We start from the raw sequence: 14361 nt of genomic DNA on the forward strand, positions 1-14361 counted from the left end.
CAATGGACGTGGCCACACAAGTTACATTGGTTCATTGCTTAACTACTAATAACATTAGCATTCGGCTGTGGCTCAGTGTTGTCACAGTAAGCATTTGAAATTGTATCTTTTTTTTTTCACCACGAATTTCGAAACGGGTGCCCATACTAGGTGCGGGTAAACACGTATTTTACCTTTAAAAATATAAGAAATGGGACACAAAATGAATTGAAGCAAAATAAACAATTCGGGTACAGATCAATCAGAAGAATTGAAAATCGATGGGACTGCACTAGCGATTGTAAAATACGGCGTGATTTTGTTTTTAAGTTGTTGCACCGTGTCTGTCGTACATACAGTATAGAAACATTCGGTATGATTATGATTTAATAACCTGAAGGTCTTTATTCTCCCAGACACCTGCATGATAATATCTTGGTTATATATTTTCCAATAGCCAACTTTGCACGTAAAAGATTTTCAGCAGGGGGAGCGCATACCGAGAAGATTGAGGTGTAACGGATATGACGTCAAACTACACCCTTCACGCACCATGAAGCTTCACGCGACTTGGGAAACATCCAATTAATTGCTGTACCACGTGGCGATGTTACTTAATGAACTGGTTATTTATGTTTTTAATAAGGACTATAATCCGCTGCCGTGACTTAGTGGATAACATACGGCGTAGCCATTGCAGCTGATGTCAGAATAGTTTGATGTAACCCATTGTCGTTGCTAGGCAACTGACGTGAAATGCTGAAATTTTCGCAACATTTAAATTATTTAACACTAGCACAGAAATTATGCCAATGAATACATAAATACAGGGCATATCAAAAGTCCGGTAACACTTTCAATATTTTATTACATAAAAACTACAAATGATAGCACTTTCAAACACACGTCAGTTTAAAGTCAAACTCTCACAGTTCTGTTTACTCCTTACAGAGATTCAATGTGTGAACCACGAGTGACTCGGCAGATGTCCAAACGATAATCAAACTCTTCCCATACTCTTTTCAACATATCCTCTGTGATCGTGGCGGCAGCTTCTCGAATTCTGGTTTTCAATTCCTCTAAATCACGTGGCAAAGGCGGTACAAACACACGGTCCTTTAGATACCCCCATAGAAAAAAGTCACATGCAGTCATATCGGGTGACCTTGGTGGCCATGTCATGAAACATCTGTCCCTTACTCCAGCACGTCCTATCCAACGATCAGACATCTCCGTATTCAGGTAAGCACGAACTGCATTGTCACATGCAGTCATATCGGGTGACCTTGGTGGCCATGTCATGAAACATCTGTCCCTTACTCCAGCACGTCCTATCCAACGATCAGACATCTCCGTATTCAGGTAACCACGAACTTCATTGTGGAAATGTGGCGGAGCCCCATCTTGCTGAAAGATGAAATCGTCATCGAGAGCTTGTCTAAGTTGAGGCACCAACCATTGCTCCAACATGTCCAGATATGAATGTCCAGTCACAGTAGCCTCAATGAAGAAGAAAGGTCCGTACAGTTTTCGTTGTGACAACGCGCAGAAAACATTCACCTTTGGTGAATCATGTTCATGTTCAATGATTCTGTGATGGATAGATGTTTCATGACATGGCCACCAAGGTCACCCGATATGACTGCATGTGACTTTTTTCTATGGGGATAGCTAAAGGACCGTGTGTTTGTACCGCATTTGCCACGTGATTTAGAGGAACTAAAAACCATAATTCGAGAAGCTGCCGCCACTGTCACTGAGGATATGTTGAAAAGGGTATGGGAAGAGTTTGATTATCGTTTGGACATCTGCCGAGTCACTCGTGGTTCACACATTGAATCTCTGTAAGGTGTAAACAGAACTTTGAGAGTTTGACTTTAAACTGACGTGTGTTTGAAAGTGCTATCATTTGTAGTTTTTGTGTAATAAAATATTCAAAGTGTTACCGGACTTTTGATATGCCCTGTACATCTATTTAAATATACATATGTGTAATCTAATGCAATGTGAAACACTGTTAAAATTGAACAAAGTGCAAACATCTGTTGTGAAACAATACAAATGTGAAATTAAAAAAAAAAAAATTAAAAATTCAAAACATCGATAAAATGCATGTATAAACTGTTATATAAGTAAAATATTAAAGTACGTTGTGTTGAACAGTCTATTATAGAGCATGGAAATTCATATGATTCCAGTGTAGTTGCTTGTACGAAGATTGGACAAGGAATAAATTAGGTGCAAAATAAAATAAACATCCTTTCCCTAGTGGTGTGAACTAGGCGCTGCCCGAAGTGGACTTAGACAAATTTTTACGCTACAGAAGAGGGTCAGTTTTTGTGTGAAAATGGTGACACCAAAAAATTCAACTCAAAAAATTTTATAATGCATACCTCACAGACACTCTGAGGCCCGATTGTATAAACCATTTAATCTTAGATCAGAGGTTAAATTGATCCTTGTTTCAGCTGAACTTGGAATTTTGTGTTGTATAAAGTCTAATCTGAGATTAATTTGTCTCAAACTAAAGTCAACTTTGACTGAAGAAATTTCTCCGATTAAGTTAGATGATCCAAGTTCAGTTATTTCTTTTCTGTTTGAAATATACGAGTGACAGATTGTGCAAATAAAATATCCATTATTATTAATATCAATAGATATGATAGGTACATTTATATATATTTCTTTCAATTTCTTGCCTTAATACACAAACAATCTTATATTTTATAAGGCTCTATCGTGTTCAGCAGTATCAAATAACATAACCTATAATTATATTATGTTTATAACAACCATTAATTATTAATGGATATGATAGGTACATTCATAAATTTTCAATTTACTGTATTACTAAACGAAAATTGTCGTTTTATAAAGCTTTATTATGTTTAGCAGTATCAAACACCATAACATGTTAACAACTCGGAGAACAGTCAACCTTCTTCTTTTTGTCCGCCATTATTTACACTGCACAAAAAAACCAGTGTCTCCAACAGAGTATACGGAAAGTCGCCAAAAAGTAGTTGTAAAGCCGCTAGATTTCTCATTATCAACAAAGAAAGATTAAATTTTGTCACTATTGGGGTGCTAAAAAGGTCACTAAATCCCTATTTAAGCAATATAAAAGTTAAAAGAAATTGTTGTTGAAAAACAGTTAAAGTCGCTAGATTGAAAACACTGAACAAACCTGTATAACATGGTCCGCGCATCACGTTTTTCACCTGTTTATGCGATGTTGCCAGATCCTTTTTACGTGAACTTAGATTACATTTGAACCAAGGTAATTTGATCGCAGAAAAGTTTTATACAATAGAAGTCTGAACTCGGTTCACTTTTCGATCTACGATCAAAGTTGATCTTTAGTCAGGGAGTTTTATACATGGTGCGTCAGAAAGAACGGATGGATTTCACATGGCAAGAAAATTGTAAAGATTCATCAAATCAAAAATTTATTGTTATCAACATATTCACCAATACATGCAGTTTATTTATGGAAAACAACATTATCCATATGATGTCCTTGGCTTTCAATACAGGCATCGAGGCGTTTTCTGATGTTCGCCATCACTTTCACAGTCATAGCTGGTGCAATTGCCACGATTTCTTCACGAATCGCTGTCTTCAGTTCGTCCAGTGTATGTGATCGATGTTTACAAACTTACGCCTTCAAATGGTCCTAAAGAAAGAAGTCGCAGGGCGCGAGATCTTACCGTAGCCTTGGACAATCTCAGTGCAATAGAATTTCGTCCAGGTGATTTCTTCTTTAATGTTGAACCTGTGATACGAAATGAAGCCACCCACCGCAAAATTGTATTCCGAGTTGGAATCCTAGCGTGACATCCGATGTCGAAATGAGTCCTGAGTGGCGATCACAGACTCATCATTTTTCAAAAATGTCTCTACGATGAAAGCACGTTGTACCAACACCATATTCTCAACTGAAACTGCATTCTATGGCTGACCCAACAGTCGTGGTCCCCCTCACTATATCTCTCTCCTCGTTGCGTATCGATAGTTTGAAATCCATCCGTTCTTTCTGACGCACCCTTTACAATTGGGCCTGAGTGCATCCCGCATGTCACACAACAGACATCAAGGCAATATTCCCACTCATTAATTAATTAATTAATTAATTCATTCATTATATTCCATAGATCTTACATGAGCAATGAATCTTTAAGATGTGGAACAAGTCAAAATTTTACAATATTACAATTACAATTTTTACAATATTTTATAGTTTTTACAGTTTTACAATTTAGTAATTTTCTACAATGATGAGGCGAGGTCCGAGGATTCGCCAAAAGATTACCCGGCATTTGGCTTTTGGTTGGGGAAAACCTCGGAAAAACCCAACCAGGTAATCAAATCAAAAGGGTGAAATGAAGTGATGCCGAGGACTCGCCATAGACCATCCGGCTTCATTTCCACGGCTGGGGAAAACCTCGGAAGAAACCATTCAATGAGACCAAAGGGGGATCCAATCCAAGCCGAACGCAGCTCCGGATCAGCAGCCATTCACGCCATACTCGCTCCAAAATATCTACTGGAATGGACTCAGTGGCACCGGAGATACGATGTCGCAGCTCTACAGATTCTGAGGCGGTGGAAGTATATAGATAGAAGTCACGGACATTCAAGTCGGGGGACCTCGGTGGCCACTTGCAAAAGACGTCTTGGTCTCCAGTGCGCCAAATCGATATTCCTGCCAGTTGTTAAGATAACTACGAACATTTGCTACAACGCAATAATGCAAAAATAGTAAAAGACTGGCAAAAACGAACGAACGAAACCCATATTAACAGCTTCTGTTCGCTTCTGCTTCTATCTATAGTTTTTGCCGGCAATTAGACATACCGCAGTTTTAAAACAGGAATTCTTTGAGTCGTATGAAGTTCGTAATGTGCACCGTTATGAAATTATACCCGTTCGTAATAACGGAGGGTTTCTTCAGACACACTGTATTAGAAACAGAGAGACAAACGAGTTACGGTAGAATTTTTTTTCCCGGTAATGTATTCAGAAAACGTTTATATTTCCGTCAAAATGTACAGGGACATCATTTTATTTTTACTTCAATTTTTATTGTACCTGAGTTTTTGAATGTACTTCACTCCCACCCCTTCTACTAATGAAGTTCAACCTCCTCCACACAGATCCAAGACAGCATATACAGTCATAGTAGCCTTACGGTCATAGTAAACAGTACGTTCCAAAAATATGTTCGCGTTTTCCAGTGACGAAAGATCTTTCAATATCGAATCATGTCGTCCATTTGCCTACGTCGTATCCCGGTTTCCCCCACCAGCTTTCATTCGCCAGCTAGTGGCTGGGCTGTCTTAGCTCTTTTTTGAGAACATTAATTTCTGTTAGGAATTGGACGTCTACGTAATATTATACAACTGATTAAAATAACTTAAATAAAAGGGCCTCGTTAAGTAATTAACTGTCACGTGATTTCCTCCCTTTCTATGATCCTACGACATAAACACTTGGACAGACAGTAGATAGTATGTCTGAGTAATTTTATCTTTTCGGATCGGGCAGAAGTGAAGATTGAATTTACAGTACGTAAGGTACTCTTTTATAGAGTAGGTACAGAATTATTTCAACATGAGTTACTAGTACGAAGAACGAAAATGGTAATTGGGATTAGGTACAATAGTCTATAATATGCACATTAGAACCGAAGCCTGTATCGAAATGAACGGCCACCATTTTAAAAAATGTGTTTAAATATCTATATTATGATTATTTTTCAATTTAACTTCATTCTCTATATTGTACGCTAATGTGCTGTAGACAGTATAATATACACTGGATAATGAATACGTCCACATGGACAGCTCAGTTCGTGAGTAAAAACACTCATTGTTAATACTGTACTGTATTTTGATTAAACAAAAAAATAATGAAAATGATCAAACTCAAAAGCGCAATATTTCCTAGTTTACATAAATGGATGAACTACTTTTCTTCCCTCCTATACCTAGTAAAGTGATTTGTTTGTATATTACGCCATTATCATCGAACTCCAGTCGTGAAAGGGGGTAGCAAACGGCGTTGATCCAGAGGTATAGGCAAGTTAATATTAAAAATGTTAGTAAAAATAAAATGATGTCGCTGTACAAATAGACATTTTGTAGCGTTACGAAAGAACGCGAACGTAAAGAATATGGTGCATTACCTTTCAGGTGACCTTCACAGTAATGTAGGAGTTTATTGTATTGTCTGCGCAAAGTTTCGGGATCTTAGCGTGGCGATGTTTTTACGGTGTAGCGCTCGGAAGTTGTCAAGGCGAGCTGGCGGGCGGGCAGCGCGAAGGGAGACATCGTGGCCGAGGCGAGGCGGCCGCGCGGCGCATCCATCAGTTGAGCCCGACTCGGCGTGCGGGCAGGAGGTTTGCCGCGTGCGATGTGACGGACCGCAGTGAAAACAGTGCCGGCCGCCATGCTCAAGAAGGAGAAGCCCATGATGTCTGTGACAGCCATCATCCAAGGTGCGCAGGCGCATCACAGCTGGAACAGAGGTACTCATACCGTGGATACTTTTGCATTTAAGATCAGAAACCATCGAGGCTCGTATAAAACAAATTCCGTGTGTCTTTCTTCATATAGGACATGGGGATTTAACATTGTCATAGGAAACCTATATGTAAAAACAATTAAGGTATAACTTAATCAGTGGGCGATGTTTAGCAGGCTTTGACAGTTTGTAAAACAAGAGAACATCAGGCTTTGACTTAGCAACCATAAATTACATTCTCTTGTTTTACATTGCCCACTGATTACGTTACAAGGTTTTTAAAAATTAAATGGTATCTTTAATTGCTCATATTTCTACACAATCTTAAAAATTCTGGCACTGATTTATTACACAAGAAATTGAATTTTTTTCATCACCATGACAACGAGTTTTGGTGGTGGTGTTGGTGTCAATAGAAACTTCCCTGTAACATGGCCTTCAAGATCACCAGACATTAACCCAGTAGATTATTGATTGTGCGGCTATTTGAAGGAAAGTGTTCTTGAGCAAACCTCGACAGTTGACGAGTTGAAGGGCTCCATCGCACACACTGTGGCTGTTATTCCAGAATACGAATCAGAGCTGCTGTCTACAGCATTGAAGAGAAGCTGGCTGTTATTTGTACAAGAAAAAATGGTGGTCACGTACAACATATGGGCTATACAGTGTGAGGTGATGCAAAAAAGTGTCATTTCTTGTGTAAAATGCCGGTGCCAGAATTTTTAAGATTGAGTAGAAAATGAAGAAAATCAAGTAAAATTACCGCTTTAAAAATTATGTATTTTTTTATACATAGGTTTCATTTGGCAATGCTAAATTTAAACCCCTGTGTCCTTTACCCACAAAGCACATGGTATATAAATTTAAGTTTTTGAAGTCGTTCAAGACATAAATTATTTGTGGCTGGTTGGTCATTGGCTATTATGAGCAGGTACCGGCATGTTGTCAGTTTACGTGTGTGAGGACCGTGACACGTAGAAAAGGTGGATCGGTGAGACTTTTTAGCGAAAACGTACCCATTTGTTATATCAGAGACCTTCACAGTAGTTGTCATGGTGATATCTGTTTCAGAAAAGAGTGGTGGTTGGTTTATGGATTTCCAGTGGCGAACACTACGCAATTAATAGGTCTTAATGCACTTTTTTGTCTCGTACGTATGCGTCAGCGGGTATCGTTACACATCATAACAAGGAATCAGTATCATTGTGCAGGCTTCTACAGTGATTGAGTTCAGCTGTATTGTTATTTTGGATTTTCAGTCCTGTATAGATATTTAACATTTCCTTAGTTTCACCTTCATAAAAATGAGATTTTCGTCGCCCTTCAAACCCTCTAGGTCTTTCTTTTTAAGTAGGTTATTTTACGACGCTGTACCAACATCTTAGGTTATTTAGCTTCTGAATGAGATGAAGGTGATAATGCCGGTGAAATGAATCCGGGATTCGGCACCGATAGTTACTCAGCATTTACTCATATTGAGTTGAGGGAAAACCCTGGAAAAAACCTCAACCAGGTAACTTGGCCCGACCGGGATTCGAACCCGGGCCACCTGGTTTCGCGGCCAAACGCGCTAACCGTTACTCCACAGGTGTGGACCCGTGTAGGTCTATACCCTCCCCCCCAAAGACGACGCGTTGGGTGCGTTTCGCCTTGCTGTCTCACCTGTTAAGATTACTGAGACATATCAAACCCAACGTGGAAGTGACTCTTTAGGTCTTGTGTAATTTTAGCTGGAAAGACGTTTTGAAACGAAGGCGATATTAAATCTAAACAAACGGCTAATAATCCCAAATAATTTGTCGAATAGGTACTGTTTTGATTCGAGATTTTCAATAATTTCTACCAGCGTCTTCTACAATAATTATTTTCGTAGCACCTGTTTTTTTTTATTTATTTATTCTGGTGGAGTTACGGCCAATATACAATGTCTTCCACACCAGCAGAAATACAAATACAAGTAAAATACAGGCGAAAAACTATAAAATAAATTTAAAATTGCTTTACTACAAATAACTAAAATTCAAGTATCTGGGAGCAACAGTAACAAATATAAATGGCACTCGGGAGAAAATTAAACACAGAATAAATATGGGAAATGCATGTTATTATTCGGTTGAGAAGCTTTTATCATCCAGTCTGTTGTCAAAAAATCTGAAAGTTAGAATTTATAAAACAGTTATATTATCGGTTGTTCTTTATGGTTGTGAAACTTGGACTCTCACTTTGAGAGAGGAACATAGGTTAAGGGTGTTTGAGAATAAGGTGCTTAGGAAAATATTTGGGGATATGAGGGATGAAGTTACAGGAGAATGGAGAAAGTTACACAACACAGAAGTGCACGCATTGTATTCTTCACCTGACATAATTAGGAACATTAAATCCAAACGTTTGAGATGAGCAGGGCATGTAGCACGTATGGGCGAATGCAGAAATGCATATAGAGTGTTAGTTGGAAAGCCGGAGGGGAAAATACCGAGACGTAGGGCCTATATGGGAAGATAATATTAAAATGGATTTGAGAAAGGTGGGATATGATGGTAGAGACTGGATTGATCTTGCTCAGGATAGGGACCAATGGCGGGCTTATGTGAGGGTGGCAATGAACCTCCGGTTTCCTTAATACAGTTTTGCTCGTATTTGTTTCCTTCTCGCGAAATATTTTCATAGCTTGTTCTTTGAAATCCATTAATATAATGATTCCCAGTCAATTTAAGAGAGCAGTGTATAATGATAATAAATGATTGAAAACATTTAATTTTTTTTTCTTCAAATGTGCAGATATTTGATCCGAACAAACGTAACTTTTCGTTCTGCAAAAGAATTTTAAAATGTTACATGTGTTCGGATCATATTTCTGCACATTTAAAGGACAAAACTAAAATTCTTTCTATCATTTATTGTCATAATACACTGTTGTCTTAAATTGACTGATCGTATTGGAATTAAATCACTGGCTTTCCCAAAACATGTTATGAAATGTTTCATATAAAACAATTTTTATGTCGAATAAGAAGCAAAAACGAGCAAAATTATATTAAACTCTTTTTTTATATCCTAAAGAATAATGACATTACTTACGGCTCACACTGTATATTATACACGGGAGTTCATTTAATTCTGTCGCCCGGCGTAGTACAGGCGGCAATGCGTTTGCTGCTGGTTCATGGCTGCGCTGGGGCGTGTGTTCGATTCCTGCTTGCGCCGTTTATCTGCTTTGATTTTTCCCGCGATTTTCATCAACTGTAAGGCATTGTCAGGTAATCTATGGCAAACCCTCTGCCTCATCTCGCCAAGTACCATCTCGCTATCACCAATTCCATCGACGCTATGTAAGCTAGTAGTTGATAAAGCGTCGTTAAATACATATGTAACAAACTAAAAGGACATCCTGTCACAGAGAATACCAAAAACTGAGAACGGAATGGAACACATAAATTTGCCTTGATTGGTTTTTATTCACTAATTAGGTAAATTTGTATGTATAAAATCTATTGCATTGGAACCAGGTTTTGCTTTCTCTAATGTAATGGAAGCTACACTAGGATTTTTCCTCGCCTAAAAATACATCGCCTTCAGGCGGAGTTGAACCTGCGATGCTCAGGTCCGGATGTAACCACGTAGGACGATAAAACAGTGACCTTGAGGTACTGTACTAGGGGGAATAAACACCATCACGAACAGTGCAAAAAAAATATATATTTTTGTATTACACATTTCGGGGATTGCACTTTTCGCAAAACATCAGATGTTAAAATCATTGTGAAGAAGAAGATAAATGCATATAGATTGGAATGGTGAGGTAAAGTGTGTTAAGTTCTTGTGTGGTAAACTCAGAAGACTAGTATCGGGTTCCGTGTGACATGGTGACTCCAAGTTAAGCGACGCGTAATGAAGAACTCTTTGTTATTCTCGCTGAAGGTCGTATGCGGAATTGCCACTTCTGAGAATATCGCGCGTGCGTTGCTTTCTTTCGGCAGTTCAGGGGCGTCCAAGAAGTCAAGCGACATTAACGTCGACATTCATTTGTCGGAAGACTTTCTGCCTGTTTCACAAGCTGTCGTGAGAATTTGAGATAGCGACTGTCAATTTTTTAACTTTTAAAACAACAATTTAATCAACAAATGACAATCTATTCTTTCATGTACACTACACGTGCATCTCTTTCATAGAAACAGAAGTTAAGGCTGGTTCACAATAAACCGGGAACGAGAACCAGAATGAAAACGAGAAGCAGAGGACGTGAATATGAAAATTTTTTATTCACAATAAACCAAGAACGTAGACGACTATGCATATCGATATGCATGTCAATAACGATATGCAAAGTCGATATTACGCATTCTGATGTTATTTGTGTATAATTGACCAATGGCATTCTCTCATGAGTACAAGGCAGCCAACATAAACACAGGTTAACCAACTTTGAAATTTCAACTGAAACATTTCATTAGGTACGGTACTATAGGCCTAAATATGCCCATGCATCTTTATTATCACAACCTATTTTAAGTCTACCATAACGTAAAATAATTGAGAAGAAACATTTGTAATAGAACAAAAATGAACACAACAGTAGTTATTGAATTGAAGCATGAATATGTACTGTGTAATACAACCAATACAGTAATAAAATATGATTCACTTACGATCTGTGTTCAAAGATGCAGCTATTGAAAGCCACGTATTCTCCTTCATTTTCTCATCTTTATACGAGGCGCGCCGCTTATCGTAAACGTGAGGATTTTCCTCAACACGCAATATTAGAATCTCATCAAATAAAACTTTCTCCATGATGCACAGCACAGAACAAAATAATGCATAGGTTATGTCACGGTCTTCTTGCTACAAAATATACGACGACAAAATAGCTTTTAGATGGCAATAGAATGAATCTAGTGGGCTATGATCGGAAACGTGAACCTCAAAGTTGAAACTTGGCCAACTCTTCGTTCCCGATCCCGGGCTCCGGCAAGCTTTTCGTTAATTGTGAATGCTCACATTTAAATGTACACATTTTAACATTTTTACCATTTTCGTTTTCGTTCCGATTCTCGTTTCCGGTTTATTGTGAACCAGCCTTTATGATACATACTCTGTTCACCGAACATCAATAGTTCTGTTCACATGGCAAGAAACAAAACAACCATTGCAATCAAAGATAATATCATACATGTGTTTACATCACTTTATTCTTTCGGTGGGCGTACTATAAAAGTGCCGGATTGATTGTTGGAAAGGTATCCAAAATAAATTATATCTCGAAAAGTATTTATTATACACACTTACGGTGTGCGCCATCGCAAGGGCATTTCCTCAACGTTTTATACATACCCCGATGAAGTGCATGCGCCAGCTTGGGGACCTTCGTCGAGCTCAGTAAACAGTGTCGACACTGCAGGAGAAAGTCTCTTGCATTTTATGGCTAGCTGTGTTGTCCGCGTGTGATATTCAAATGTTATTTCAGATCTTATTTTTTTTTACTTGGTTAATTAACGACGCTGTATCAATTATTTAGTGTCGTTGGGATTGGTGATAGCGAGATGGTATTTGGCGAGATGGCCGAGGATTCGCAATAGATTACATGACATGTGCCTTACGGTTGGGAAAACCCTCGGAAAAAAACCAACCAGGTGAGCCCTAGCGGGAATCGAACCCACGCCAGAGCGCAATTCCGGATCGGCAGGCAGCGCCTCAACCGACTGAGCTACGCCGGTGGCTTTTCAAATGTTATTAAATGCCATTTCACAGCAGAAATTTTGGACCCAAAATATACAGCATAATGCATTAATTAGAGCTTACCCTGAGCTAAGTACACTTAACACACATAGATTTAAGAAACACATCAGATTAATTATTTAATTGTTTAAGCTAATTGAGTTAAAAATTGATACTCTAATATTAATGCACTTTTGTATTTTCTATTTGTATATAGACCGTATTATTACATGCTGTATGTATTTTACCATTTATTAATATTATTGTGCTCAATGAACTCTCTTAATTTTGTGATATGTTTTGTATAACTGATCTGAACTGCGCCCGAGCACGAGCTTCTGCTCTTTCAGGCTGCAATGATTAAGTGTAAAGTATTAAGTAAATAAATAAATAAATAAATAAATAAATAAATAAATAAATAAATTTCAGTTACAAGCTTTTCTCACTTAAGGCTGGTTCACAATAAACCGGGAACGGAAACGACAACGAGAACGAGAGCGGAAATAATGTTAAAATAAATGTATTTAAATGTGAGCATTCACAATAGTTAATTGTGAATACTCACACTTAAATACGTTTATTTTAACAATATTTCCGTTCTAGTTCTCGTTGTCGTTTCTATTCCCGGTTTATTGTTAAGCAGCCTTTAGATTTTTTAGACTCCCATAAATGAGTATAAATTAAGTTTTACTGTATTATGCTACAGAAGTACTTTTTACTTTCATTCCGTACGTTATAGAGTACCAACTTCGTAATACTTCCAGTGGTTTAGTAATATTCACCTCATTTGAGAGAAGAAATTCCCTAAAGATTGAACATCGGTTTGACGGATGTCGTAGGTTACAAGCGCTGATTGAAGGTAATTATAAACTTTGTGACAGATGCTGAACATTTCACACACGTCTTGGTCTGTTTGGTGAATCTGGCCGTTTTATTGCACGGTGTACAATCAAACTTGGGTGTAACAGGTGATGAATAATAATGAATGCGTCATAAAATACGCATGAAATCACGCTACACTAAAGTTTGAGCAAGACGATTGCTTGCCGTATGTCGTGTCGTCACACGCATTGAAGTCTCCCACATCATGCCGCGACCTTCTCGAGCCTTGAGGTTGCGCGCGCAATTTCTGTCACTGGAACATGGCGACCGACCCTCGTTGTCGGTACGGATTCCTCTAAATATTTCAGTGATTTATGAACGTTCAAAAGCCTTCTGTGACTCAGACGAAATTATTTCAGAACTCATCTAGAGAACTTGGGTTCATTTCCCGCCGGAAAGTGCAATTTATTTCCTTCTTATTTGAACTTTTATTTATGTTTTTTCTTATGTTAAGGTTATCAGATGCTCCCGTTTCCCCGAGACAGTCCCCGGATTTTGTTTTTTCTTTGTCCCGGAACAAAATTCGTTCCTGGGATGTTCCCGAATTTAATAATTTATCCCCAGTTGTCCCCGAATTTTCAGTGTTAATTATTACAATTTTATGAAAAACGAAAGTGAAAAAGAACTTTGGGAAGGCCGAGACGTAGATGGTAGGATAATATTAAAATGGATTTGAGGGAGGTGGGATATGATAGTAGGGACTGGTTTAATCTTGCTTGGGATAGGGACCGTTGGAGGACTTATATGAGGGCTGCGATGAACCTCTGGGTTCTTTAAGGGACATTGGGACTAATTTATGAAGAAACTAAGGGTGCTATGCATAGACATTTCGCTAGCCCGCGGTACGAGCGTGCTAAATTAGCCCCGGCTATCGAGTGATTGCTTGTACAGGATTCCTATCATATCATATCGCTAACACTGGTTTATGAATACGAAAAACGTTAGTTCGCTGATCATCCACCGGAAGCCGGCCCTAATATGGTCTATGAATATGGCCCTTAAGGTTTTGATCAATTGCTTTCAAATTCATTGGATTTGTCGTGTCTGTACATTTAAATACTGTACCAAATTTCATCAAGTTTCATGCATTATTTCCTTAGTTATTCCTTTTCACTTATTTTAATGGTATTAAATTATACGTAAATTTGGAACACTCCTGGCGGCTTCGGAAATGTTGTTGCGTATTAAAATTTTGTGTGAAGGACTTATATCTCATGATTAAGAAAACTGCCTACTAATTTTTAAATTCCAGCATTGGTA

At 38.2% G+C, this 14361-nt stretch overlaps 1 protein-coding gene across 3 annotated transcripts in view; it reads left to right on the top strand.

The window, feature by feature from the left end:
- Nucleotides 1–14361, top strand: part of usp (ultraspiracle) — a 223447-nt gene that overhangs the window by 50723 nt on the left and 158363 nt on the right. Inside the window, exon 1 of one of the 3 annotated variants that reach the window (XM_069842482.1) lies at nt 6223–6508. The exons of 1 other annotated variant lie outside the window; for it this stretch is intronic. In XM_069842482.1, the coding sequence (XP_069698583.1) occupies nt 6430–6508 (79 nt within the window). In that variant the 5' untranslated portion in view covers nt 6223–6429. Of the gene's footprint in view, nt 1–6222; nt 6509–14361 lie in introns of those variants that run through there. One more of the 3 variants, XM_069842484.1, reaches the window with a different exon arrangement.

Source organism: Periplaneta americana, chromosome 12 (genome assembly GCF_040183065.1).
Source record: "Periplaneta americana isolate PAMFEO1 chromosome 12, P.americana_PAMFEO1_priV1, whole genome shotgun sequence".
Taxonomy (NCBI): domain Eukaryota; kingdom Metazoa; phylum Arthropoda; class Insecta; order Blattodea; family Blattidae; genus Periplaneta; species Periplaneta americana.